The 26,986-nt window shown below is 50.6% G+C and overlaps 2 protein-coding genes across 4 annotated transcripts in view; one reads left to right on the top strand and one right to left on the bottom strand.

The window, feature by feature from the left end:
• Nucleotides 1-26,986, top strand: part of LOC119974000 (FYVE, RhoGEF and PH domain-containing protein 3-like) — a 351,115-nt gene that overhangs the window by 228,742 nt on the left and 95,387 nt on the right. The gene's annotated exons all lie outside the window — the stretch shown is intronic.
• LOC119974001 (desumoylating isopeptidase 1-like) lies at nt 3,232-4,047 on the bottom strand. The gene is given in 2 exon segments (XM_038812762.1): nt 3,232-3,983; nt 3,985-4,047. Coding segments are annotated over 2 exon segments (501 nt in total). The 3' UTR covers nt 3,232-3,545.

Below are 26,986 nucleotides of genomic sequence, written 5' to 3'. Positions count from 1 at the left end.
GCCCTGCGCTTTGGAATTTCCTTTCAAAATATCTCTGCCGTAGCTTTCCTTCCACTATTTTAATACCTTCTTAAAACATACCTCTTTGACCAAGCTTTTAATCATACATCCGAATACTTCTTCTGGCTGCTTGTTAATTTTCTTGCCTGATTTGTGCTTCTGTGAATTGCTTTGAGACACGTTTAAAAGTGCTCTGGTGGTACTCAGAAAGCACAAAGCTCAGTGAAAGATAAAACAAGAGCCAATATTTACAATTTTATAAGCATTTATTGGCTGAGATACACATTACAAACGTACATCTCCAAACCCACTTCCAGTCTGTTCCTAATTGTAGGAGCCCAGGTGAATCCCTGGTTAATTGGATACAGGTGGCGCACATTAAACTCAGTTAATATACAGCCAGCACTAGAAATGCAAATTGTTGTTGACAGTTCACCAGAATGATACCTGGGTTGAAAGGGATTGAAAAAAAACTTTGTAAACTTGGATTATATTCCCTGTGGAAGAAGTTGAGAGTTAACTTGATTTAAGTGTTTAAATGATGAATGGGTTGGTAGGGCAGATAACAAATGATCTATTCCTCCAGTCGAGGTAACCAAAATAAAGGAACATAATCTGAGAGTGCAAGTTAGCAAACTTAGATAAAACTCCTTCATATTAGAGGTCATATTTAGTGCCAATAAACTGACTCCAAAGGTTATATGGCCTATTTCTGTCCCCGTGTGACAATAAGTATGCAATGTGGTTGTAAGATCCAATGGGTATTATCTGCTATCTTGCATTGCTGTTCTTAATTTTATAAGTGAGTATCAGTTCCTCTACTTGAGGTTTTGCTACACAGATTTATGCATTTTAACCCTCCGTGCTTCAAGTGGCACTTGCAATATTTGGTGTACTTATCCACCATCATGCAGGAATCAATTATTACTGACAGAGAACTATTTGCCATGAAAGGTTTATATTGTACAATTCCCACTTCCTGCCCAAGTGTGAAACTTCCAAAAGTAATTGTAAAGGAACAAAGGCATCAAGGGACACTGCTCAAAAACTAAAAAACTCAGTCACAGTATCTGCATCCCTGAATTCACAAATCAAGAAAATGTAAAATCATAATTATAGTCCGCTAAACTCTGATTTGAATCTGTTCAAAAAAGGTAGACTTTGTGTTCTGAAGGGACAAGGCTCCACCTTGCCATGAGAACAATATATTGTGCATTACATGGTCTCCAAATGACAATGGACACCACTACAAGTCATCCATGTGTGTACATATGTCTCGTGTATAACAAGTCACTTTCATGTTTTGTTACAGGTTAAAGAGTTTTTTTTTAAATGCCTGGCTTTTTTATCTACATTGTTCTGACATTAAATTTCAAAGCAATTTGCTACTATTTTATCTCAGCCATGTGGAAGTATATGGATAAGCCAGTTTACCAGCTAAATATCACGTGACTGCTCCAGAAACCTGAGCAACACTGGAAGGTTCTCTTACACTGTGGGTGCAATCTACCGGCCACGTCCCGCCAGAACTGGGGCGCGCGCAACTGGTATATCCCAGGTGTGGCCTCTCCCAGGATTTCTAATGGCCGATATGCCTCACGAGATCTAACCAGGGTGACGTCCCAGTGTGTAGGGACCAAGTGGAATGGTACTTGCGGGAACGGGGTCTCCCAGGTGATTAGAGGGCCCTGGGTGGTCAGCCTCCAGGGAGGGTGGCACCTGGAACTTGTGGTGGCACCTTGACACTGCCACTCGGTCACCCTGGCAGAGTCACCGGGGCAGTACCATCCTGGCAGCCAGAGTGAATGCCCGGTAGCACTGCCAGGCTCGTTGACCCCCTCATAGGTGAATTGGGGAAGGGTCTTGGGGGTTGCATCGGTGGTTCGAGAGTTCGTCGGAGCTCCTCCGTGTAGCAAATGATGCCAAGTGTGGCCTTGGGTAGGGGGGGGGGGGACGTTCTCCACCAGGCATGAAAAAAGAACAGAGTGCCGTTACACAGTGAGGTTATTCCCAGCCCTTGAACCCGTTAATCCTGCCCAGAATGGACCCTATCTTTTTTAAATTGGATCGTGTCCTATGATTCTACCTGACACTTGAATCACTTTCTGGTTTCCATGACTATAGTTTTAGACTATTCATTCTTGTTATTTGCATTATGTAGTAGAATAGAGTAACATCCAGAATTCCTAGTGCAATGTTATACTTGGTTGTTGATGAGTGGACACTGATGGACTACATAACAGGATATATAAGGTTTGGTATTTAGCTGATTTGGGTACAGTTTTAGTTGCTCATATTCATTGTGGAAACGAGAGAAACATCCTTTCTCCTGTTGTCTTTAATGTGCTTATCTTCATTGACCCATAATTAGTTGAAGGCATTCAATTCTTAAAACTTGAACAGTTTAAAAGAAAATTGTTGATGGTGCATAAAGTAAGTGTGTCTGAGATGTAATGAATACAGTATTGTACTTCACACATTTGAAATATCAAGGGGTCTGGGTGACAAATATGAAAGAATTTTAACATTAACTGAAGCAAGACTGCACAAATATGGATTTAGCTGTGCTGAAAAAACAATAGTGCCTGGTGGCGCAAACTTTCACTTAATTGTCTGTACATTTGGCAGAGAATATTAGAAAAATAAACAAGGGTGGCATGTAGCCTAGTGATTAGCACTGGGACTACGGCACTGAGGACCCGGGTTCGAATCCCGGCCCTGGGTCACTGCCCGTGTGGAGTTTGCACATTCTCCCCATGTCTGCGTGAGTTTCACCCCCACAACCCAAAGATGTGGTGGTTAGGTGGATTGGCGACACTAAATTGCACCTTAATTGAAAAAATAATTGGCTACTCTAAATGAATAAAAAAGAAAAATAAACAATCCCTATGACTGATGAATGAGCTGTGTGTGAAGTGGAGAAATGCAGGGTTGGCATGCAGAGATTAGGAGAACAATTAACTCCCAAATGCCTTGTGAGAGTTTTAAGATTGAGTAATATTTCATTGTCACTGTTGTAGAATAAATTCTTAATAGATCATTTTGAGTTGCGCATTTAATTAATAATCTATTCAGGAGGTATACCGATATTAAAGCTAAACATATCCTTGGAGCTATGTTTTTTTTTTACCTTACTGCACTGGTCAATATGTTGGCAATGATGCTGGCACGACAGTGGATGAACACTGACAAGATTTCCATGCTGGTGGCCTATTTTGGAGGAGTCAGGGCAGTGAGGAATAAATTTATTGTAAAGCAAGAGAGGATTCAATCTGCCTCTTGGTATAGTTCATTGAGAGACAGCTGACGAGGGTGGGGAGCATGATAACGTGATGTATTGCATTGTAAGAGTCCCGTATTTCTGTATAAGATGCACGTTTCAAACATTTAAAAAAAGCATGTCTACCACTTTTCAACGTCCTATGTTAAGTTAGATACGAGATGAAAGATACTTGAAGGGAAACCTTCACTTTTGTTTTGGAAAATCACTGTACAGTTCTGCGAGGCCAGTGACTGTACAAGTGTCCGCAGTCAGATTGCTTCTACTAGCTTGGATTCTGTTCATTGAAGCTGTTTCCTGCCACTGGCTGAATCTGAACCGAATCCAGGATGGGTTTAATGAGTTGGCCGAAAGGGGTTGATAAGACCTCAGAAGGCAGGTCAGTGATGTAGGATGGAATCTTCTTCCCTGTGAGGAACTGGGCAACTTCATTACTGAACGTATTGCAGTTATGTTCAAACAGCTTGTAGCACTCCCCCCTGAAAGCACACTCGCCCAGAGATGATAAGTACTCCATGATTAACTCCTCAGTCACTTCAGTGGTCCCAAGATCAATGACCGAGTCAGGCGGCCCAAGTAAAGTTCCACCGGGCTGACAGTTAGCAATTCCACCGGACCTGTAGAAAAACTCCTCTCCATTGACAACAATTGCAGTGTGCCATATTCCATCAAGTTGTTTTCCCAGCATCACAGGGCTGAACTTGGCGGGCCAGGCCCCGGGAAAGGTCGTATACGAACAGTTTGACGGGATGAGGCGGCGTGTCCATGGCCCGCAGCTGGTCTCCGGCTTCACTCTGAGCAGCCGCTCACCTGAGGAGCTCCAACATCGACCGGCTCCTTCTGCGCCCAGGGCCCCCTGTCCGAGCTATGTTTTTAACCAGTTTTTCTCCCCTCATCAAACTGTAAAACCATTGCCTTGTGTTGGATTCATAGATATCATGGGCGGGATTCACTTACCACCGCGGCAGAGTGTCCACACCGTCGTAAACTCCATCGCGTTTTAATGACAGCGTGAACGGGCCGACCCGACGACTAATTTCCGCCCACGAAAGGGGCCACCAGCACGGCACTGGAGCAGTTGACGCCACTCCAGCTGCTGATCCCGGCGCGAACTGGGCACCGCGGGATCCGTGCATGCGCAGTGGCACCAGTGCCAACGCTCACATGCGTAGTGGCACTGGCGCCAATGCTCACATGCGCAGTGGGTTCCTTCAACGCGCCGGCCCCGACTCACATGGCGCAGGACTACATGGGCTGGCGCGTAGGAAAGGAGGCCCCCAGCCAGAGAGGCCGGCCCGCTGATCGGTGGGCCCCGATCGCGGGCCAAGGCCACATCGGAGGCCCCTCTTTCCCCCTCACTCCCTACAGGCCGCCCGCCTGACCCTTCCATGCCGAGGTCCCACCGGCTGAGAGCAGGTATGGACGGCGCCGGTGGGACTCGGCGTTTTTATGGCGGCCGCTTGGCCCATCCCGAGCTGAGAATCGGCGGGCGGTTAGTGTAGATCGCCCCCCCGACCGGTGTTGCACCAACCACGCCGGCGCCAATGGCGCCGATTCTCCGCAGAGCGTGCATGACGCGATTTGTCCGGATGCAGGGATTCCCCGGCCCAGCCCCGTGCTGAGAGAATTCCGCCTCATGTGTCCTCCAAAGTAATGTATGAGCTTTGATCTTGGTGAGTTATTAGCTTTTATTCACTGGGAGAGGTTGCATATCACACATGGACACATGACACGTATTCACACCCATATTAGAAATTTACTTGATCATCCTCTTTCTCACTCTGATATGCTGAGGGCTGTACTTCCATCTTAACTGAGATCAGCTAATGTAGCAAAAATTGGACAATCTTATCTCCATTGTTCAGGTTTACAGGTATTTAGAAAGGGGCTGTTGAAGAGCTGTTCTGGGTAAATAAATCAAACAAATTCAAAGTTGGTGCTTTTAAGGCTACAGAGTGAAAATGCTAAATAAGACTTAGTTTAAGCTAATCAGGCTGTGATTAGCTTTTACTCGGAACTCAGTTGAAAATATACCATTTTGCTTCCAACAGCAGGAAGTAGTTTGTAACACAGAAAATAAATGAGCTTGCTGCCAGCGCACAGGATCATTTAGGTCATTACTCTGTATTCTGACATGTTAGCTTGGAAAGTCCCACTGCAAGGACCGCTGTTGACTCTGTCACTCTCACACTTCATCCATCGAGGTATTTATGATATGTTTTTCAATGCATTTGCGGGCACTTTTGGCACTGAAATTCAATTTTCTTTAAAATTCCTGTTTGCCCTCAGACATGGCGCTGGGAAAGTGGGAATTGCTGTAATCTGAAAGCTGCACTTTCAGAAGAGAGAAGAAAATGCAGATAGTAGGGCAGGATGGTGTGCTGTGTTGCAATTGTGAGCTTTTTGATGGGGAGTGGAATGGGAAACGCACAAATTCAATAAAGGAAGGCATTAATAGCACTGAAGGATGCTGTAATTGTCTCCTTTTCTCAAGAAACTGTTTCATTTCTATCCTTTGAGTTTTTGCACCATTGCTTGCTTTGCAGATTTATTGCTGAAAGCTGATGCCTTTTGCACCATGTGACTATTCCTAGCTGGACTTCCATCTATTAAAATCCATTCAGGGCGGGGGATTGGGCCTGGGTAGGGTGGTCTTTCGAAAATGTCGGTGCAGACTTGCTGGTCCGAAAGTCGTCTTTATGCACTATAGGGATTCTAAGATTCTAACCTCAGCTTATCCTAAAGTTCAGTCCTGCTTGCCCATCAGACTGCAGTTCTCACTGATCTATCATCCCCTCCAGCATCTCAAATTTGAAGATATCACCTTTGTGCGTATTTCTCTCCCATTCTTCATAATTTTGGGGCTTTCTGGTACTGACCTGTAATGCTCCCTTAATCCTTTGTCTCATCATTAGTGGCCACACCTTTCATTGCCTCCTCCTCCTCACTCCCTGGGATTGCCTCGACAAACATCTCTGCCACTCCACTTCCCTAAGACCCTTTTTTAAAAAAAAAACCAAAAAAAAACCCTCTGACCATTCTTCCTACTTTCCCCTTATTTGCTTCAGGGGCTGTTTGTGCTGTGTTCCCTAAACTCGGGTTGGGGGAGGGTTTCTAGGTCTTTAAGTGTTACACCACATTATTAATCAAAGAGATGGAGTTGACCAGTTTTACGCCTTTGACCCACTGAAGTAGCATTTGCCGAGGTTGGTGAAATTGACAGTCCTATTGGAAGTATAAATTTCCTGCACTTGTATAATTCATGCTGGAACTGAATAAAGCTGTGGTTGGGCCACAACTGGAAAGAACTGGCGTGCAGGAAAGATATGATTGCACTGGAGAGATTTACCATATGCTTCCTGGGCTGGAGGACCAGAGCTATAAGAAAAGATTGGATAGGCTGAGGCTGTTTTTCTTGAACCAGGAAAGATTGAGAAGGGGTCTGATAGAGATGTATAAGATTATTAAAGGGGCGTAGAGAGGGTGGATAGGAATGCACTTTTTCCATGAGTAGAGGAGTCAATGACCAGGGGACATAAATAAGGTAAGAGGGAGAAGGCTAAGAGGGGAGTTGAAGAGAAACCTGTCCACCCAGAGTGTGGTGGGAGTCTGAAGCTCACTGCTTGAGTCAGAAGCTCTGATAGCATTTCAGTATTTAGATAATCATTTGTGCTGCCATAACCTCCAGGACTATGAGCAAAGCGCTGGATAATGGGATTCGTGCAATCAGGTCTTTGCTGACCGGTGTGGACACGATGGGCCAAATGGCCTCCTTCTGTGCTGTAAATGTCCAGGAATCTATGGCATGGAAACCAATTTCAAAATTAGCACTGGGATAGATAGAAAATAGTTAAATAGTTTGTTATTTTTAAATACATACTGGTCAAAAACTCCCCGAAAGCTGTTTTTGTCACTGCGGCATTTATAAAAACTGCCAGTGACCTATTTATCCTTTTCTGAGTGAAGACAATGACACAAAGGAAGTAACTGCAGCATTAACTTGCGGTTTTACTTTTGTCTGAATTTAATCATGTTTGAAAATACAGGAAGATATGTTTGTACGTTTCACATATTTTCTGGCCTGGAGGAATTACATAACTGATTCAAACGTTACTGTGGCTTCACTGTCCGATTTGAAGTGATTCGAGTAGATTGGGCCGATATTCCCCAGAGTTCTGAAGAATGAGAGGTGGTCTTCTTGAAACATTCCCCCAAACCCTTCGGTCCCCAGATCATCGGAGACTGGATGTATGACCGAAGGTGCGCATCAGGATCGGGACACTGTGGAATTCCTGAGGAGTGGGCCTACGTGGGAATTGCCCAGGAGGTTTCAACTTCTTGGTGCTGATTAAATGTCATTTTTAATTGAAATATACTTTCAACGCTGAGGTGTAGGGCGATGTGAAATGAGCAGAAAATGTATAGTGTTTTTCAGTTTAAAACTGACACTTGCTGCTAAGTCGGGCTTGAGGAGTTGTGGAACAATCTGCTGAATTTCTTATTTGTGGCTACTTATTGTGCTTTCGAATAGCCAGAACCTGAGATCCCTCGATGCATCGTCAGGGGTCATTTTTCTTTGCTGTATTCTCCCCAACATGATAAACTTATCACATTGAACGCTAGACTTGAGGGGCTGAATGGTCTACTTTTCCTATTCCTTAGGTTGCTTTACAGATGTAATACCGCATAGAAACTGGCCATTCTGTCCAACTACTGGCACTTTTGCCTCACTTTGGCCTCCCCCATCTTTCCTCATCTAAAACTGTTGTCGTAATACTCATATCCTCTTCTCATGTGCTTGTCTCGCTTCTGCTTAAATGCTTAAATGCATTTATATTATTGATTTCAGCCACTGTCCTTGCGCTAGCCAGTTACACATTCTCACCATTGTCTGGGTCAAGAACTTTCTTCTGAATTCCCTATTGGATTTTATGGTGACTATCTTACATTGATGGCCTCTAGTTTTGCCCTTCCCCATCAGAGGAGTCATTCTCTCTGTCGCCACTCTTATCAAAATCTTCCATAACTTGGAAGATCTCTGTTGGGTCACCCCCTCAACCATTGGGTCAAGAGAAGGGAGGCCTTTTCTGCAGCCTCTTCATCCTTTCCTGATATATTCTGGTTAGCAATACTATCTGTGATGAGGATCTAAAAAGTTTACAGGTAATACTGTAAGCCCTTATTCTTGTTTCTCTTCACGCATCCAGTGGTGCACAAGGCAGACTTCTGTCTGTTCCCATAGCGAGACTTTCCCTGGAACAGGTCACAAGCCTGTTGCCAAAGGCGTAGAAATTGAGGGGTACCACTCTGCATCAAGCATGGCTGACCAGGGGTGTCTCCCACACTTATCGCCTGCCACTGGTGTGTGTTGGATGGATTTTGCAGGTAGTCTGTTGGCTGCGTTATGAATGCACCTTCCTTGGCTATCAAGTCCTGGAGTGAGACTCAAACCCAGAGCGTTTTGCTCAGAGGCAGGAACTCGGTCTACTGCGCCACAAGAAAGCCTATTTTGGATATTTTTCCATCTGTGGTGGATACGGAACCAATTTCACTTGTGCAATTGCTTCTTTCTTTATCATAGTAAAACATGTGACTAACATCATTAATAAAACTTTGACCAAGAATATTTACAAGCCAGTGGGACTAAAGTCCCACTTTCGTATTTATAATTTTCTCTTTTTTTTTGTTGCTGCGGTTTTTATGGTCCGAAACCTTCTGTGCAAATGTGGAAATTAAGTGGGAAGTGGGAGAAAGTAGAAAATGCCTCAAGCAAAATAACTCATTTTTTCTGAAGTGGCTTGCACTAACACAGGCCCTTACTTTCCAGCTATATGATGGTTGATGCAGGCTGTGGATAGACTAAGCGGACGAAAGACACAAAATGCATAAATCTGTTTAATCTAAGTTTCTCTGGTGACAATTAAACTTGACTGTCCCAATTTCCAGGGATGTAACTCAAGTTAGATAAGTAGTTATATTAACCATAGCATTGTTCTGTTCTCACTTGTAGCTAAATAACGTCATAATGCTGTTACCTTGAACTATTTTACGTGTATCCTGAATGAAACGTTAATGTACTAATATTAGTAGATTTCAATTAAATGATGCATTTGGAAACTAAAGATATGCCTTGCAGGAATTTTCTGTCAATTTGTACCAAAAAGGTTTTAATGTACTTCCTGTACTTCTGGTGCAAAAGGTTGAAGAAATTCGGATGTAAGTGAGCTATGCCCAATTATTATCGTATGCTTGAATTTGTTCAATGTTTTAAGTTGGTTCTTAGAAATATTTGCTTTAACTCTGGGAGCGTCAGCACCATAGAGGCAGCTGCCAACAATCAAACAGCTGGGCTCCATCACGGAGGATCCTTTCATAACCAAAGGGTAAGTTTGTGTCAGGGGAGGGCACTGGAGCATGGCCTCCCTAATGTACCCGGCAGAGGTCTAGGGGCTCCTGATGTGGCCAGGGGGGTGAGTGCTCGCTGGACGGCACTCTGTGAGAAGGTGAGGAAGTCATGGTAAAGATGGGGGGATTTGAGGGCCCCAGGATGGAAGCCCTCATGGATTGTCAGTCTCTCTCCGTCTCCAATTCTTTCCAGATTTAATAATGTTTGCTGGTTTGGATCTCAAGGGCGTGCATCACACATACAAACTGGGGCACGCTGAGATCCCGGCATCTTCGAGAACTACCCCAGAGTGATTGGTTGGCTTTTGGAGTACAAGGGGTACCCCTGAGGTCCTGGCTGATGATGCCAGTGTGAGACCGGAGACCAAGGCAGAGACCCGATATAACAAGGCCCATGTTGGCACCTTTGCTGTCATTGAGCGGTGAATGGGCTCGGGTCTGGCAGATGGAATACAATGTTGACAAATGTGAGGTTATCCATTTTGGTAGAAATAACAGCAAACGGGATTATTATTTAAACGATAAAATATTAAAGCATGGCGCTGTTCAGAGAGACTTGGGTGTGCTAGTGCATGAGTCACAGAAGGTTGGTTTACAAGTGCAACAGGTGATTAAGAAGGCAAATGGAATTTTGTCCTTCATTGCTAGAGGGATGGAGTTTAAGACTAGGGAGGTTATGTTGCAATTGTATAAGGTGTTAGTGCGGCCACACCTGGAGTACTGTGTTCAGTTTTGGTCTCCTTACTTGAGAAAGGACGTACTGGCGCTGGAGGGTGTGCAGAGGAGATTCACTAGGTTAATCCCAGATCTGAAGGGGTTGGATTATGAGGAGAGGTTGAGTAGACTGGGACTGTACTCATTGGAATTTAGAAGGATGAGGGGGGATCTTATAGAAACATTTAAAATTATCAAGGGAATAGATAGGATAGATGCGGGCAGGTTGTTTCCACTGGCGGGTGACAGCAGAACTAGGGGGCATAGCCTCAAAATAAGGGGAAGTAGATTTAGGACTGAGTTTAGGAGGAACTTCTTCATCCAAAGGGTTGTGAATCTATGGAATTCCTTGCCCAGTGAAGCAGTTGAGGCTCCTTCATTACATGTTTTTAAGGTAAAGATAGATAGTTTTTTGAAGAATAAAGGGATTAAGGGTTATGGTGTTCGGGCCGGAAAGTGGAGCTGAGTCCACAAAAGATCAGCCATGATCTAATTGAATGGCGGAGCAGGCTCGAGGGGCCAGATGGCCTACTCCTGCTCCTAGTTCTTATGTTCTTATGTTCTTATCAGACTGCTCAAAATGTGCTCCTGATGCCTGGACTATTCTAGTGGTACATCCCCACTTTGTGGTGGTTTACTGTGCCCTCCACAACCTGGCACTGTAGCGGGACAACATACTGGAAGTGGAGAAGGGATATGCAACCTCATCTGAGGAGAAGGAGGCGAAGTCAGATCATAACGGACTTGAGGATGAGCCCAGGGAGGTGCCACAGGAGATGCCAGAGGATGACAGGCGGCGGCAAGGGTCTGGCATGACCGGAGGACCAGGGAGGCCCTCATCCTCACCAGATTCACGCAGGACAAGCCTATGTCCATTTCAACCCTCCCCTCCTTCTCCCCCTCAATTCCCCCTCCCCTCCCCATCTACTGCTCCAATCCCCTCTCTCCCCCCCCCCCCAATCCCCTCATTTCCCCCCAAATCTCCCCCCCCTCCCGATCACATCATCCCCTCCCAATCTCCATGTTCCATCCTCCCAGGGTCTGGGAAACATCACCCCAGGGTGATGGGCTGCTGTCAGCACAGTCAGTGGGTCAATTGACAAGGCAAGAGATTGATAACGCGCTGTGAAATTGGCTCTGATGCTCCTCCGTCTTTGCCAAAGTCTTACTCCTGTCTTTCTGCTGTCAGCGTGCTCAACCCGCCCTCTGACCCGGGTCAGCATCGGGCCATTTCAGCTTGGAGTGTAGAGGACGGGGGGACAGGACGGGACTGGGGGAGGGGGGGGGGGGGGGGGGGGGGGGGGGGGGGTGCAGGCAGTCCTACTGTGAAAATTAACATGACAGAGGCTACACATGTATCAGGTGTTACATGATTTAATCGTGGACTGTTGACATTTCCATTCCCCCTAGCACGATAGTGAAACCTCGCCACTCAGTGCTCCTCAATCACCTTCATCTTTTTGGATTACTGCTATGTCTAGGTGTATCCCCAGGATGCACGTGGCTCCAATGACTTATTGGTGTCACTGGCATCGCCGTGCCACCTGATCTGTTTGTTGCCCTTAAGATGTGGCAGTGTCAGGAGGGGAGGATTCGGGAGAATCCTCTCCTTAGTGGAAGGCCCCGGGTTGGCCTCCAGTGCTTCCTCACGGTGTCCATAGGGTTTCCATGGGATGGAGCAGCAGCTGGAGTGAGTCCCATAGGCCTTTGAGTCATTAGGCTTTGCCAGCCCCATTGTCTGCACCATGGTGTCAACGCTCTCAGCGATGTTCCTCTGTGACTAGGCCATGCCCTGGAATACCTCGGCAATGTCCATCTACTTCTAGGATACATCACTCAATGACTAGGCCATCTCTGCAGTACCTCAACACGTCCACTTGCGACTGGGACATGTGCCTCAGGGACTGTGACATGATGTCGAGGCCCTCAGCCATTGTGTTCACAGACTTAGACACTACTACTCGAGACCCAGACGTCGTGCTCCAGGCTTTCCACTGCGCTCGCCTCCCTAGCCATGTTGACCTTGGTGCCATTCATGGTTTTTTTTTAAAAATAATTTTATTGAAAAATTTTTGAATTTATACAACAACATCAAACCATACTAAAATACCGACAATAACAATAATGACAACAATCATGAACCTTCGCCCCTCCTCAATGAACAACCCAACATATTAACAACAACTTAAATTAACATAATGTTAAGTTACATAACCGTAGCGAAAAGAAAAAAAATAGAAACTATAATGAGGAACACCCTCCCTTGCCCCCCCCCCGCGGTGTTGAGGGTGGTTGGAGGCAGGAAGTCCAGAAAAGGCTGCCACCATTTATAGAACCCTTGTACTGATCCTCTCAGGGCAAATTTGACCCTTTCCAGCTTTATAAATCCCGCCATGTCATTGACTCAGGTCTCCACACTTGGGGGCCTCGCATCCTTCCACTGTAGCAAGATCCTCCGCTGGGCTACTAGGGACACAAAGGCCAGGACACCGGCCTCTTTCGCCTCCTGCATTCCCGGCTCCACCGCAACTCCGAAAATCGCGAGCCCCCACCCTGGTTTGACCCTGGATCCAACCACCCTCGACACCGTCCCCGCCACCCCCTTCCAGAATTCTTCCAGTGCTGGGCATGCCCAGAACATATGGGCGTGGTTCGCTGGACTCCCCGAACATCTCGTGCACCTGTCCTCACCCCCAAAGAACCTACTCATCCTAGTCCCGGACATGTGGGCCCAGAGCAGCACCTTAAATTGGATGAGACTAAGCCTCGCACATGAAGAGGAAGAATTGACTCTCTCCAAGTCCCGTCCTCTATCTGCTCCCCAAGTTCCCCCTCCCATTTAGCCTTCAGCTCCTCCACTGATGACTCCTCCACCTCCTGCATTACCTTATAGATGTCAGACACCTTCCCCTCTCCGACCCACACCCCGGAAAGCACTCTGTCCATCGTCCCCCGTGAGGGCAGCAAAGGGAATCCCTCTACCTGTCGCCTAGCAAATGCCTTTACCTGCAAGTATCTGAACATGTTCCCTTGGGGAAGCCCAAATTTATCTTCCAGTTCCCCCAGGCCCGCAAACCTCCCACCAATAAACAGGTCCCTCAATTTACTAATGCCCGCCCTTTGCCACCCCCTAAATCCCCCATCCTTGTTCCCCGGGATGAACCGATGATTGCCACCCAATGGAGCCTCCATCGAGCCCCCTGTTTCACCCCTATGCCGTCTCCGCTATCCCCAGATTCTTAGGGTCGCCGCCACCACCGGGCTCGTGGTAAACCTCTTAGGGGAGAGCGGCAACGGTGCCGTTACCATGGCACCCAGGCTCGTACCTCTACATGACGCTATCTCCATTCTTTTCCACGCCGCCCCTCCCCCCTCCATCACCGATTTACGCACCATTGACACACTGGCCGCCCAATAGTACCCCAGAAGGTTGGGCAGCGTCAGCCCGCCTCTATTCCTTCCTCGCTCCAGGAACACCCTCTTCACTCTCGGAGTCCCATGTGCCCACACAAAGCTCAAAATACTGCTAGTCACTCTCCTAAAGAAGGCCCTGGGGATGAAGATGGGCAGGCACTGAAAGAGGAACAAGAACCTCGGAAGCACCGTCATTTTGACGGACTGCACCCTCCCCGCCAACGACAATGGCAGCATGTCCCAGCTCTTGAACTCCTCCTCCATCTGATCTACAAATCTGGTGAAATTATGTTTGTGAAGTAAACTAAATTTAGTTTATAACCTGAAAAAGCCCCAAACTCAGCTAGCAGCTCCATCACCCCCGGTATCCCTCCCACCGGGTCTGCCACATACAGTAACAGGTCATCGGCATACAACGACACCCTATGTTCCTCCTCACCTCGCACCAAACCCCTCCACCTCTCTGAATCCCTCAACGCCAGCGCCAACGGCTCGATTGCCAATGCAAACAACAACGGGAACAGGGGGCAACCCTGCCTGGTCCCTCTGTAAAGCCGGAAGCACTCCGACCTCCTCCCATTCATGGCCACGCACGCCATCGGGGCCTCATATAGCAGCCTCCCCCATCTAATAAACCCTTCACCAAATCCAAACCTCCCCAACATGTCCCATAGGTACCCCCACTCCACTCTATCGAAGGCCTTCTCCGCATCCAGCGCCACCACTATCTCTGCCTCCCCCTCAATCGCCGGAATCATGATGACATTCAACAATCTCCGCACATTCGTGTTCAGTTGCCTTCCCTTCACAAACCCTGTCTGGTCCTCGTGTACAACCCCTGGCACACAGTCCTCTATCCTGGTGGCCAGGATTTTTACCAGCACCTTGGCATCTATGTTGAGGAGAGATATGGGCCTGTGTAAACCACACTGCTGGGGGTCCTTGTCCCTCTTTAAGATTAAAGAAATCAGCGCCCGCGACATCGTCGGGGGCAAAGTCCCCCCCTTCCCACGCTTCATTAAGTGTCCGCACCAGCAAGGGGCCCACTAGGTCCACAAACCTTTTATAAATTCCACCGGGAACCCATCCGGCCTCGGTGCCTTCCCTGACTGCATCTGCCCGATCCCCTTAACTAGCTCCTCCAGCTCAATCGCCGCCCCCAACCCCTCCACCTGCTCCTCCTGCACCTTCGAGAAACCTCTCCATTCCCCTCCTCTCCACCGTTGGCTCCGACCGGTACAGTTCCCCGTAAAAGTCCTTGAAGACCTAATTCACCTCTACCCCCTTCCGCACCACATTCCCACTCTTGTCTCTCACTCCAGCAATTTCCTTAGCCGCATCCCACTTGCGGAGCTGATGAGCCAGCATCCTACTCGCCTTTTCACCATGTTCGTACACTGCCCCTTGTGCCTTCCTCCACTGTGCCTCCGCCTTTCTAGTGGTCAGCAAATCAAATTTAGCCTGCAGGCTGCGCCTCTCCCCCAACAGTCCCTCCTCTGGTGCCTCTGCGTACCTCCTGTCCACCTCCAGCATCTTTCCCACCAGTCGATCCCTCTCACTCCTCTCGCTCCTCTCCCTGTGTGCCCGGATGGATATCAGCTCCCCACGAATCACTGCCTTCAGGGCTTCCCAGACCACCCCCACCTGAACCTCCCCCGTATCATTCACCTCGAGGTACCCCTCAATACTTGCCCGGACCCTCCTACACACCTCCTCCTCCACCAACAACCCCACATCCAACCGCCACAACGGTCGCTGGTCCCACACCTCCTCCATCTCCAACTCTATCCAATGCGGAGCGTGGTCAGAGATTGCAATGGCTGAATACTCGGCCTCCTCCACTCTCGGAATCAGTCCCCTACTCACCACGAAGAAGTCTAGAGTAGACCCTATGTACGTGGGAGAAGAAAGAGTACTCCCGTGCCCTCGGCCTCACAAACCTCCATGGATCCACCCCACCCATCTGGTCCATAAACCCTCTCAGTACCTTGGCCGCCGCCGGCCTCCTACCCGTCCTAGAGCTGGACCGATCCAGTGAAGGATCCAACACCGTATTGAAGTTCCCCCCCCCCCCCCCCCCCCATGATCAGACCTCCCGCCTTTCGATCCGGGACCCGTCCCAACATACGCCTCATAAAGCCCGCATCGTCCCAATTTGGGGCATACACACTAGCAAGTACCACCTTCTCTCCTTGTAGCCTGCCCCTAACCATAACATACCTTTTTTTGGTTTTTTTTTTTATAAATTTAGATTACCCAATTATTTTTTTCCAATAAAGGGGCAATTTAGTGTGGCCAATCCACCTACTCTGCACATTTTTTGGGTTCTGGGGGCGAAACCCACGCAGACACGGGGAGAATGTGCAAACTCCACACAGACAGTGACCCAGAGCCGGGATCGAATCTGGGACCTCAGCGCCGTGAGGCGGTTGTGCTAACCACTAGGCCACCGTGCTGCCCCACCATAACATACCTACCCCCCTTATCCGCCACCACCTCCGATGCCTTAAACAACACATTTTTCCCCACCAGAATCGCCACTCCCCGGTTCTTCACATCCAACCCCGAGTGGAAAACCTGCCCCACCCATCCCTTCCTCAGACGGACCTGGTCCGCCACCTTCAGGTGGGTCTCCTGAAGCATTGCCACATCTGCCTTTAGGCCCCTCAGATGAGCAAGTACCCTCGACCGCTTCACCGGCCCATTCAATCCTCTCGCATTCCAGGTGACCAACCGGATCAGAGGGCGCCCCGTCGACTAGCCATAGCCCGTCGACTGCCTGCCCCAGGCCACCAGTCCCCACAGCGACAACACCTCACCTCTGTACCCCCGGCCCCCACCAGCTCATTCCTGACCCTGCCAGCAGCAACCCGGTATTCCCCTTTCTCTCCCCCCCCCCCCCCCCCCCCCCCCCCCCAGGCTAGGAGCCCTCCTAGCCGCGAACCGTCCTCCATTGTACTTCCGTGGGTCAGCTAACTTCTGCTGACCCCGGAAACTTCCGCCAATAACCCGACCTCTCCCAAAGTGGGATCATCCCCCATCCTATCCCTCCTCCAGGCACTGCTCCAGCGCGGGGAAGAACCAGTTAAGGCCCCGCCTCCCCATCACCGTCTCCACCCCCCAGCCCCGCAGCGCGGGAAACCAGAGGAAAACCCGCGCTTTCGCCCTGCCCCACCACACCTTTCTGACGCAGCTCCCAAATATCAGCCCCACTCCATACCCCCACTCCGACATAGAATACAACAAACTCCCCCGACCCTCCCCGCAAGATACAAAACTCAAACAATGCCCCACAGCAAAAAAAAAACAGAACAACACCCCATAGATAACCATATCAAAATTGCAAAAGTACAGAAAAAGAGAACACAGCAACAGCAGAAACCAGCAATAAAGTATTACAACCGACCCCGCAACCCCCAACCCCTAGTTCAAGTCCAGTTTCTCCGTCCGCACGAAGGCCCACGCCTCCTCCGGGGAATCGAAATAATAATGCCGGTCCGAATAAGTTACCCACTAGCGCAGGCTGCAACATTCCGAACTTTATCTTCTTCTTGTAAAGCACCTCTTTCGTCCGATTAAACCTGGACCGCCGCTTAGCCACCTCCGCACTCCAATCCTGGTAGATCCGTACTACCCTATTCTCCCAGTTGCTGCTCTTCATCTTCTTGGCCCAGCGCAGCACACACTCCCGATCACTGAACCAGTGGAACCTCACCAGCACCGCACGCGGGGGTTCGTTCTCCTTAGGCCTCCTGGCCAGTACTCTGTGTGCTCCCTCCAGCTCCACGGGCAGATGGAAAGACCCGGCCCCCACTAGCGAGTTCAGCATCGTGGCCACGTAGGTTGTCAGGTCCGACCCCTCCGCAAGGCCCAAGATACGCAGATTTTTCCGCCTCATGCGGTGATCAAGCTCCTCGAAGCGGTCCTGCCACTTCTTGTGGAGTGCCTCGTGCCCCTCCACCTTACTCACGAGGACCACGGCCTCCTCCTCTCGTTCAGTGGCCTGCGTCTGCAACGCCTTGATGGCAGCACCCTGGGTCGTCTGAATCTCCGAGAGCCTTTTGTTCGTTTCCTGCAGAGAGCTCAGCACCTCAGCCTTGAAATCTGCAAAACAGCGCAGGAGAGCAGCTTGTTGCTCCTGGGCCCACTGCTTCCACTCCTCTGGTGCTCCGCCGGCCGCCATCTTGGATTCCTTCCCCCGTTGTTTCTGGGGAGCTGCTGCCATTTTTCCCCCTTTCCACTCTGAGTTCGAGTCATGAACTGCGGAGAAAGTCGATCAGCACACCTTCTCCCACTGGGAGACGTCGAAAAATTTCCGTTTTGGGCTCTAAAAAGAGCCGAAAAGTCCGTTTGAAACGGGAGCTCCCAAATGTGCGGCTTCCTACGTCATCGCCGTCACCGGAAGTCCGGTGCCATTCATGGCTGGCAACATCTTCTGCGACAAAGCCTTTGGGACTCCTCCAATCACTGGAATGTCGCTGAAATCCCCACCTGAATGTCACAGGTGTGTCCTATCACCTGCATCAGCTCTGGGAGAACCTTGTCCAGAGGCTCGGCATCTGGCTGGGAGCCAGCTGAGTCCTGGGATCCAGCAGACCTCCAACTGCTGTCTCCTCTGGATGTTCCTGTTCCACCTGATGTGCATCAGCAACTGTGTGGTGCTCACCGAGGTGTGTGTCTCTGCGCTGATGGAAGTTGGGGGTGATAATTGTAATGTCCCGCTGGTTGACTCCTCTGAGCTCTCCTCCGAGGTGGTCTCCTGGGTGGTTGGGGCGGGGGTGGGGGAGATCCCATATGGCCCGGACTCATCAGGTGCCAATCCAGCGAAATGATGGATATGTGGTCAGTGAGAGGGAAAGATCATTTTGTCTGACACGATCTATTCACTTGAGACAAGTCATCTGGGTGAAGAAGCAGTGGATCTTCAATAATGGCGAGAAGCTCGTGGGGGCTCATTTTCGGCACTAAGTGTCATTAAACACAGGCCGCGATCTCGCCAATGCAGCCGTCGAGGAACACCGTGCCAAAGTCGCAAAAAATGACACTTCGAGTCGTGTTCATTGTTTTCTATTTGTGCGAGCTTCAGTTACTTACAGCTGCATGCAGAGAGGCTAATTGCACATTACAATTCTGTACTTATTTCAAAAAAGCAAGAACAAGCTCACACCCCCTCCCCCCCCGTTTTGCCCTTCCCCCCGTTTTGCCCTCCCCCCCCCCCCCGCCGTCTCGACCCCCCCGCCGTCTCGCCCCCCCCGTCTCTCCCTCCCTACCCCCCGTCTCTCCCTCCCTACCCCCCGTCTCTCCCTCCCTACCCCCCGTCTCTCCCTCCCTACCCCCGTCTCTCCCTCCCTACCCCCTGTCTCTCCCTCTCCCTCCCATCTTGTCCTCCCTTCCTGTCTTGCCCTCCCCCGTGTCGCCTGCCCCCCATCGCACCCCCCCATCTCACCCTGCCCCCCATCACGCCCCCCCGTCTCGCCCTCCCTGTCTCGCCCTCCCTGTCTCGCCCTCCCTGTCTCGCCCTCCCTGTCTCGCCCTCCCTGTCTCGCCCTCCCTGTCTCGCCCTCCCTGTCTCGCCCTCCCTGTCTCGCCCTCCCTGTCTCGCCCTCCCTGTCTCGCCCTCCCTGTCTCGCCCTCCCTGTCTCGCCCTCCCTGTCTTGCCCTCCCTGTCTTGCCCTCCCCGTCTCGCCATCCCCGTCTTAACCTACTCTTCTCTCTCGCCCTCCCCTTCTCTCTCGCCCTCCCCTTCTCTCTCGCCCTCCCCTTCTCTCTCGCCCTCCCCTTCTCTCTCGCCCTCCCCTTCTCTCTCTCGCCCTCCCTTCTCTCTCGCCCTCCCCTTCTCTCTCGCCCTCCCCTCTCTCTCGCCCTCCCCTTCTCTCTCGCCCTCCCCTTCTCTCTCGCCCTCCCCTTCTCTCTCGCCCTCCCCTTCTCTCTCGCCCTCCCCTCTCTCTCGCCCTCCCCTTCTCTCTCGCCCTCCCTTCTCTCATCGCCCTCCCCTTCTCTCTCGCGCTCTCCCCTCTCTCTCGCACCTCCCCTTCTCTCTCTCCCTCCCCATCTCTCTCTCCCTCCCCATCTCTCTCTCCCTCTCCCCATCTCTCTCCCTCCCTCTCTCTCCCTCCCCATCTCTCTCTCCCTCCCCATCTCTCTCTCCCTCCCCATCTCTCTCCCTCCCCTTCCTCTCTCTCTCTCTCGCCTTCCCCTTCTCTCTCGCCCTCCCCTTCTCTCTCGCCCTCCCCTTCTCTCTCTCTCGCCCTCCCTTCTCTCTCGCCCTCCCCTTCTCTCTCGCCCTCCCCTTCTCTCTCGCCCTCCCCTTCTCTCTCGCCCCTCCCTTCTCTCTCCCTCGCCTCCCCTTCTCTCTCTCTCGCCCTCCCCTTCTCTCTCGCCCGCCCTTCTCTCTCCCCTCCCCTCCTCTCTCTCTCTCTCCCTCCCCTTCTCTCTCGCCCTCTCCCTTCTCTCTCGCCCTCCCCTTCTCTCTCGCCCTCCCCTTCTCTCGCCCTCCCTTCTCTCTCGCCCTCCCCTTCTCTCTCGCCCTCCCCTTCTCTCTCGCCCTCCCCCTTCTCTCTCCCTCGCCCTCCCCTTCTCTCTCGCCCTCCCCCTTCTCTCTCGCCCTCCCCCCTCTCCCTCCCCGCCCCCCCCTCCTCTCTCGCCCTCTCCTCTCTCTCGCCCTCCCCTCTCTCTCGCCTCTCCCCTCTCTCTCCTCTCTCCGCCCTCCCCATCTCTCTTCCTCTCGCCCTCCCCTTCCTCTCTCGCCTCCTCCCCTTCTCTCGCCCTCCTTCTCTCTCGCCCTCCCCTTCTCTCTCGCCCTCCCCTTCTCTGTCGCCCTCCCCTTCTCTGTCGCCCTCCCCTTCTCTGTCGCCCTCCCCTTCTCTGTCGCCCCCCCCTTCTCTGTCCTCCCTCCCCGTCTCCTCGCCCTCCTCCCCTCGCCTCGCCCTCCCTCTCTCGCCCCTCCCCGTCTCTCCTCCCCTCTCTCTCGCCCCCCCGTCTCCCTCGCGTCTCTCGCCCTCCCCTCTCTCTCTCGCTCCCCTCCCCCATCCTCTCTCTCTCGGCCTCCCCTTCTCTCTCGGCCTCCCCTTCTCTCTCGCCCTCCCCTTCTCTCTCCGCCCCCCCCTCTCTCTCCCCTCCCCTCTCTCTCGCCTCCCTCGCCCCCTCCCGTCTCTCTCGCCTCCCCTTCCCCTCCTCGCCCTCCCCGTCTCTCTCGCCCTCCCCGTCTCTCCCCTCTCTCCTCGCCTCCCCGCTCTCTCTCTCGCCGCCCCCCTCTCTCTCGCCCTCCCCGTCTCTCTCCCCTCCCCGTCTCTCTCGGCCTCCCCCGTCTCTCTCGCCCTCCCCGTCTCTCTCGCCCTCCCCTTCTCTCTCGCCCTCCCCTTCTCTGTCGCCCTCCCCTTCTCTGTCGCCCTCCCCTTCTCTGTCGCCCTCCCCGTCTCTCTCGCCCTCCCCGTCTCTCTCGCCCCGTCTCTCCGCCCTCATCCCCGTACTCTCTCCGCCCTCCCCTTCTCTCTCGGCCTCCCCTTCTCTCTCGCCCTCCCCTTCTCTCTCGCCCTCCCCTTCTCTCTCGCCCTCCCCTTCTCTCTCGCCCTCCCCTTCTCTCTCGCCCTCCCCTTCTCTCTCGCCCTCCCCGTCTCTCTCGCCCTCCCCGTCTCTCTCGGCCTCCCCGTCTCTCTCGGCCTCCCCGTCTCTCTCGGCCTCCCCGTCTCTCTCGGCCTCCCCTTCTCTCTCGGCCTCCCCTTCTCTCTCGCCCTCCCCTTCACTCTCTCGCCCTCCCCTTCTCTCTCTCGCCCTCCCCTTCTCTCTCTCGCCCTCGCTTCTCTTTCTCCCTCTCCCTTGCTCTCTCGCGCTCTCCCTCGCCTTCTTGAGGCGTTTACCCTCCAGTGCACCTCCCACTTGGCTTTGATCTCCTCCATGGACACCCCGTCCTTCCCCAAAAACCTCCAGTAGATCGCCGGTGCCATCCCCTTCTCCACTCCCCCTGCCGTCAATACCTGTCGTGAAGCTGTCAGTGGAAAGGCACACCAGCCAAACCCACCAGAATAGGCCACTCCAACACGGAGCATGGCGGAGGAGAGAGAGAAACAACAGTCTACCTCTCCCAAGAGGGGCATAATTCAGCCCGGAATAACCCTGGCACATCATAAACCAAACTGTAGAGAGCATATCAGAGGACAAGGAACAATGCCACCAGCTACCGAGGCAGTGCCTCCCTCGCCCCTTGGCATCAGTGGAAGGGCGCTCCGAGCAGCCCAACCCCAACTGGGGTAACTGAAGAAGGAAAGGTAATATCCCCACCCCCACCAGCATCGGTAGCGTGCACCAAAAGTAAACACAAAAAACAGGTAGAAACACAGCGAAGACACCATCCCAAACAGTAGATAAAAAAACAGCACCAATACAATAACAACCATAGATACATACATCGAAGATAGGAGCAGGAGGATGCCTTTTGGCCCTTCGAGCCTGCTCCGCCATTCATCACGATCATGGCTGATCATCCAACTCAATAGCCTAATCCTGCTTTCTCCCCATAGCCTTTGATCCCATTCCCCCTCAAGTGCTATATCCAGCTGCCTCTTGAATATATTCAAAGTTTTAGCATCAACCACGTCCTGTGGTAATAAATTCCACAGGCTCACCACTCTTTGGGTGAATAAATGTCTCCTTACATCTGTCCGAAATGGTTTACCCTGAATCCTCAGACTGTGACCCCTGATTCTGGACACACCCATCGTTGGTAACAGCTTCCCTTCATCTCCCCTGTCTAGTCCTGTTAGAATTTTGTAAGTCTCTATGAGATCCCCCCCTCATTCTTCTGAAGTTCAGCGACTGGTGCACAAGGACACCCGGGTATCGCTGCACACTCCCCTCTCCCAATTTACAACCATTCAGATAGTAATCTGCCTTCCTGTTATGAACATATGAGCAAACATCAAAAGACAATATGCAACAGTACAGAGACACCAGTCATTAGCATGGCCTACCAAACCTGAACTAGAAACAATCATTATTACACGGAAGCGGCCAACAGCCTTCACAGACGTATCATAACGGCCTCCAAGGTGTCCAGTTGAGGTGAGCCACCACTGCCCTCCTCCTGTACACCCAATCTCTGGTCACCTGCTCCAGCCAGCCCCCAGTCTAGGCCACAGATGTAGGAGCGGCAGGAACAACACATGGTTTCCAAACACTGAAACAGTAAACAGTCAGCAGTCTGAACAAAAGCAGCATCAAATGGTAAATCAGTCCTCCAAACCTCCAGCATGTTGCAGTTGATTTGGGCCGCTGCCCTTCCTCACCGGCAGCAGGGCACCTGACTTTATCCCTCTCCTGCAACAAGTCATTCAGATGAACCAGCCACCACCTTTCTCTCCTCCTTCCTCCAAGAGTCAGCAGCAATAGTCCATCAAACAAGTAGAAAGAGTGGCAGGCAGTTGTTAAATCCAGCCTCGGGCTGAACCCCAAGCCAGGCCGTACCAGCAGAATGTCCTGCCCCTCTCTCTCTCTCATGTCTGCAAATGCCTGCAGCAGTCTCTCAGCAATGGAGATGAGAGCCTCCGCAGCCCATGTGTGCTCTCTCCACAAACCTTCGTGAGTATGAGCTCCCCCAATGAGGAGGGCGGAAAAATCATTAGCAGCTTCACCTGCATAAATAGAGCTGGCCAGTGTGGTACCAGCTCGAGGAGTAGAGCAGTGGTGAAGTACTGCTACTGCTGTTGTTCTATATATGTAATTGTAAATAAAGTTATTTCTTTTGACTACAAACTCGTGCTGGATTCTTCGTGGCCCTCACAACAGTAACGAACCAGCTTCCGCAGTCTGTAGGGCGTAGGTCCATAGAATTCATAGAATCACAGAATTTACAGTGCAGAATGAGGCCATGAGGCCCATCAAGTCTGCGCCAGCCCTTGGAAAGAGCACCCTACTTAAGCCCACACCTCCACCCTATCCCCGTAACCCAGTAACCACATCTAACCTTTTTGGACACTAAGGCCAATTCAGCGTGGCCAATCCACCCAACCTGCACATCTTTGGACTGTGGGAGGAAACCGGAGCACCCGGAGGAAACCCACGCAGACACGGGGAGAACGTGCAGACTCTGCACAGTGACCCAAGCCGGAAATCGAACCTGGGATCCTGGAGCTGTGAAGCAACAGTGCTAACCACTGTGCTACCGTGCTGCCCACAGTGCTATTAGGAATGGTGTTCCACAATTTTGACCCAGCCACATTGAAGGAACAGCGATATAGTTCCAAATCAGAATTGTGTGTGGGTTGGAATGGTCCTTGCTGGTGATGTTGCTCCTATGCATTTACTGCCCTTGCCCTTCATGGTGATAAGTTAATGGGTTTGGAATGTGCTGTCAAAGGAGGATAGTCAAGGTGCTGCAGTGCATGTTGTAGATGCCGCACATTGCTGCCACTGTGCGTCTGATTGAAGGTGATCGATGGAAAGCCAATCAAGCATGCTGCTTTGTCCCGGGTGGTGTTGAGTTTCTTGTGTTGTTGGAACTGCACTCATGCAGGCAAGTGGAGAATACTCTATCACACTCCTGACTTGTCCTTTGAAGATGGTGGACAGGCTTTGGGGAGTCGGGAGGTTATTTGCTGCAGAATTCGCAGCCTTTGACCTGTTCTTCTGGCCACTGTATTTATGTGGCTGGTCCAGTTCAGTTTCTGGTCAATAATAACTCCCAGGATATTGATGTAATGATAGGAACCTTCAGGGAACATAGTCATTTGGTTTAGCAGAGTTCCCTCTCTCTATTACATCAACGAAAAGGTATGTCTGTTACTTGAGCAAAAGATCATGTGGCAAATACATGAAAACACACAGCCTCAAACATCTCCACAGCAACAAAGCGTGGAAACCAAATATTACAGTATAATTTTACAGTTTACATCATCACAATTTTAGACCCTGTCTAATATGACCACTCAATAAAAATGAATTTCAGCAACATATTTAGTAACGTCATCATCATCTGTCATGTCCACAGTTGTGTTACTCAAGTAGTTTTGTGGTTTCAGGGTAGTTTATTTCCTTTGCTACAGGATGTCTTGTCGCTGCACAAATGCCCAGAGATGTTTTTGGACTGCGTTTACCCTGTTTATGGCTGACCAGTCTACATTTTCTATGATTCTGTTTATTTACTGTGCTTTTGACACCAAACATTAATTCAATACTATTGTAAGTTACAATAATAAAGCATTTGTGATTATTGCTCTTCACCCCCTCCCCCCCCCCCCCCCCCCCCCCCAATGATATTCAGAGCAATGAAACAACAGGGGAAAACGATGTAATAGACAGATGAAATAATGTATGTTAGTTTTCTAATTAAAATCCTAGCCTTAAAGGCTACCTCTCGTTGTAGCACTGTCTTGGGATGGATACCATGCAGCTTCTGAGCCGGAAGCTAAAGTCATGTCAGAACAAACCAGAAATTAGAGTTCTGATGTATAAAAATGACACACTTGCTCCCCCGCCTCCCCTAACCCATAAATAAAACTTGCATCACCCTAGAGGCAATGGCCTAAAGTACTGGAGTGGAGCATCTCACAGCATGCCCTGTTAGATAACATTTTTACCTCATTCTGCAGTCGTATAGCCAATAATGGCATGCCAGGGGCAACAGGGCATTTAAGACATTATTAAAACATGGGACCAACAGTTTATGGCAGAATCTTGTGGTGTCAGGGGTCTCGCTTGTCGCCTGGAGAGCCAACGAGAGACCAATGCCACTTCATTTTAGGATGGCTCGCTGAACTACATGCCAATCAGATGGTGGTGGGGCCACCGGCGGGGCCTCCGCCCCTGGAATCAAAACCCCAAGGGCGGAGATTCTGCCTAGCAAGTGTCATTGGCCAATCAAAGGCCAGTTGCCCTTGTGCTCAGCAGCACCACTTAGGGGGCCCTGGCTGCTGCCCGAAGGACACCTTGTGAGTCCCAGGATCGTGGCACGCCCCAGGCTATGGCTAAGATGTCAGCTGCTTTGTGGTTGGGGGGGGGGGGGGGGGGTGGTTGCAGAGAAAGGGAGGATCAGAAGCAGAAGCAGGGGCAGGGATGTGACTATCCTCCTTCCCCAATGAACAGCCCACCAGATGTGACCAGCATCCCACAGCTTTTATCTGGTGTCCACACCGCATGGCAAACTGTCTTTCCGGCAGCTGGATTAATCCCCGCGGCAGTGGATGAGGCCCTTAAGTGGCCATTAATTGGTCATTTAAAGGCCTCCTTTTGCAGTGGAGCTGAAAACTCCACCATGGGCCTTCCCAGAACTTCATTCTGGTGGAGACAAAGGCAGTGGGATTCCAGTGCGTCACCAATCCTGTACATGCCTTTCCTGCCACCAAGCTCACCACCAGAGCCTGCTAATCAATCCAATGAGTTGTAAGGATTGAAGAAGAAACCAGAGTGTCTGAGTGCTGCCTCCACACTTGCTCTTTCTGGGAAGCTCTTCAGAACTAAGAGAAATTATCTTCTTTAAAAAAAACTGCAGTTCAAATAACAGCTGCTCTAAATTTTGACAGGTTAGCTCTTTTCTCTCCCTCCAGATGCTGCCAGACCTGCTGAGATTTTCCAGCATTTTCTCTGTTTCAGATTCCAGCATCCGCAGTAATTTGCTTTTATTTTGCTCAAAAGAGGAAGTACTTCAAAGTTAATGGACCCCTGTGGAGTCATATAAATAAACATCAGTAACCTTCCTTTGAACTTACCTGGACATGTCAATCAATATGCTTTTAAAAGGCAATGGTCTGTGAAATTGAATGCAAACAATGCAGTTAAAGCTTTTAGGCTTCTAGACATGGACACAGGCTTGAGAAAGATAAAAGGAAATTAAATTGACTGTGAAAAAAATTTCAAAGGCTTCCACCTCATTAAAGGGAAGACCTTTACCTTCATCTCAAAGATCTTTTATTTTATCACTTTGGGAAATAGTTTAATAGTTTTAAGACTGCAGATGGGACAAGTTCAACATTATTCTCAGAGATCTTGCGTCTTGACTTGCTGGCAGACAGTTTAGTGGGTTTCAAGGCTGCAGATGGGAAGATTAGTCAAATGGCCCACATCCAGGACAAAACCCTGACCTGATCCCCTCCAGCCCAGCCCTCCCTCCACCTCACCTGAGGGACCCTGTCTGGGCGCTCTGGAGGTAAATGTAGGGAGGGTAGTTACCCACTGACCTCCCTT

The sequence above is a fragment of the Scyliorhinus canicula genome, chromosome 11 (genome assembly GCF_902713615.1).
Source record: "Scyliorhinus canicula chromosome 11, sScyCan1.1, whole genome shotgun sequence".
In the NCBI taxonomy this organism is placed as follows: Eukaryota; Metazoa; Chordata; class Chondrichthyes; order Carcharhiniformes; family Scyliorhinidae; genus Scyliorhinus; species Scyliorhinus canicula.
The sequence above is the reverse complement of the archived record's forward strand: the minus strand, read 5'-3'. Positions and strand labels throughout refer to the sequence as shown.